This window comes from Rhinichthys klamathensis, unplaced genomic scaffold (genome assembly GCF_029890125.1).
Source record: "Rhinichthys klamathensis goyatoka isolate OS25496 unplaced genomic scaffold, OSU_Roscu_1.1 h1tg000527l_1, whole genome shotgun sequence".
Taxonomy (NCBI): domain Eukaryota; kingdom Metazoa; phylum Chordata; class Actinopteri; order Cypriniformes; family Leuciscidae; genus Rhinichthys; species Rhinichthys klamathensis.
Genome location: NW_026607004.1, coordinates 218613 through 220619, shown reverse-complemented (window position 1 = coordinate 220619; position 2007 = coordinate 218613). Strand labels below are relative to the sequence as shown.

The following is a 2007-nucleotide window of genomic DNA, read 5'->3' as shown; positions in this document are numbered from 1 at the left end:
AAATCCCATCCCCGTTTCTCCTTCACTCTAATCACTTTTCTTTGAAGACTCACAGATCGTCTCCGGGCTTGAAGATTTGAAACAACAAACATGGTCAGTCACATTCAAGATTTAGAAATTATTATTAAGATGTGGTGTCAGTGGGAGGTAGTGGTCCAGGTCTTTTGAATGGGCTTGTTTTTCTATTATAATGAGTATGCACTTGATATTTATCCATTTATTTAGTTTTTCTCTGTGTGTGTGTGCTGTTTTGTGACTTTAGAAGTTCACTGTGTTTCTGAGTGGACTCCTGCTGCTCTTTCTGCTTCCCGACTGGACAGAAAGTGTTGAAGACACTGTGGACATCAAGACTCTCGCCCGCATTATTAACTTCTTTGAGCAGAAGTAAGTCTCCAATCTATGAAAAATTAAAAGTTTAATGTTAAGCAATGAGGAAGTAGAGCAAAAAAGAGGAAGTAGAGAAATGAGAAGCACTCAGTCAAGCGGTCATGCATTGAAAACATGGGAGTGTGTCATTAGTCAATATTTGATCTTGTTTACTGTTTTTCAGCTATAAGAGAGTCGATATAGATGGACATGCCCGTCAGTACGCCACCGCCATCAATGTGCCGAAGGATCAGTGTCAACAGAACTTCAATCTGAACACGTTCCTGACTCAGGAGAATGCTGCGAATGTGAAAAATGCTATTACTGATGAAACAAACGCACTTTACCAGGGTTCAGAGCTCATCGCTGCAGGAACTAGGAAAGTTGTAATTAGTAAAAAGAAGCAATACAACATGCATTCAGAGTCTCTCCTGCTGAATCCTGCTGACAACTCGCCCATGAGCAAACTTTTGAATAAAAGAAAAGACGGCTGCTCTGTTTTCTACACCTTTGAATCTCCCTGTGTCGACACGTGTCTGAATCCGTCAAGCAGTCACAACATTATAAATGCTCTGAAGAAATGGAAAGAACATGATGGAATTAAAGCTTTTGTCTTCAAGGATTTCTGGAAGTTTGACACTGAAAAAGATCTTCAGACTAAGTTTAAGCAGATTGTGGCTCATGTTCCTCTCTTCCGCTGTGTGAGTGAGAATGTGTGTTATCCTTGTAAAGGGGAAGGAGACACTGCCATAGATGCGCACTGTCTGCCTTAAAGAGAGATCTAACTGCAGTAACGTTCACCTCTTTCCCACGTGATTCTGTTTTAGTGAGATCTACTATCCTTTGTTTTGATAACCAGTATGCTTAGATGAAGTAGTAAAATGCATTTCAAAAATAATCTTGCTTCCAACTTGAACTAATAAAATACTTCTGCCTGCAAACTTTGTGTGTTTTTTTTTTTTTCAAGATGATGTGGGTTATAAAAAGTCAAAAGGGAGAGTCATAATGCAAAAGTTGGTTTATTGTGAACACGGTAGATGTATGGGTGTTTGTATTTATCTGAGAACTCGGTGCATTGTTAACATTACTGACAAGAAGGAAAACAAGCTTTATGCAGCTGTCAGGGTGAACGAAGACAGACACAGTGGGTGCCGGCATCAGGCCTCCGAGATGAGTTTATTTTAGACAAACAAAACAGAAATCGCTTTCTAGGTTAACAAACTGAAAGAAAGTGGAAAATGAGGCTAAGTGCAGTTCACAAAATATAGACTATTTCATATAGGAATAAAAGCAGATACACAAATTGATGATGCATGATCGCAACAGCTTTCAGTGATGTTTTAGACAGTAAGAGTGAGAGTTTAATGCATGACTGTATCGACTGTTAGAAAGCTGGCATGCAGATCCTATATGGACCAAACCGAATGTCAAACAGTGTTAGCGCATCTCTCCATGAGCAAACTTTGATCGGTTACACTTTATTTCGATAGTCACTTTAGACATTCTACTAACTATAAGTAACTTTTCAACAACATGTCAACTACCTGTCATTAGAGTATTGGTAGACTGTAGTAGACTGTCAGTAGACTGGTAGGTTATGGTTAGGTGTTAGGGTTCGGGTTGGAAGAACAAGTTGACTTG

General features: G+C 39.3%; 1 protein-coding gene across 1 annotated transcript; it reads left to right on the top strand.

Annotated features, from left to right (window-relative positions):
• On the top strand, positions 1-1303 carry LOC130073154 (uncharacterized). Its single transcript, XM_056238586.1, has 3 exons — positions 1-93; positions 263-384; positions 551-1303. Exons 1-3 carry the CDS (start codon positions 91-93, stop codon positions 1137-1139), a joined length of 714 nt encoding a protein of 237 aa, XP_056094561.1. The 5' UTR covers positions 1-90; the 3' UTR covers positions 1140-1303.
• The last annotated feature ends 704 nt before the right edge of the window (positions 1304-2007 follow it).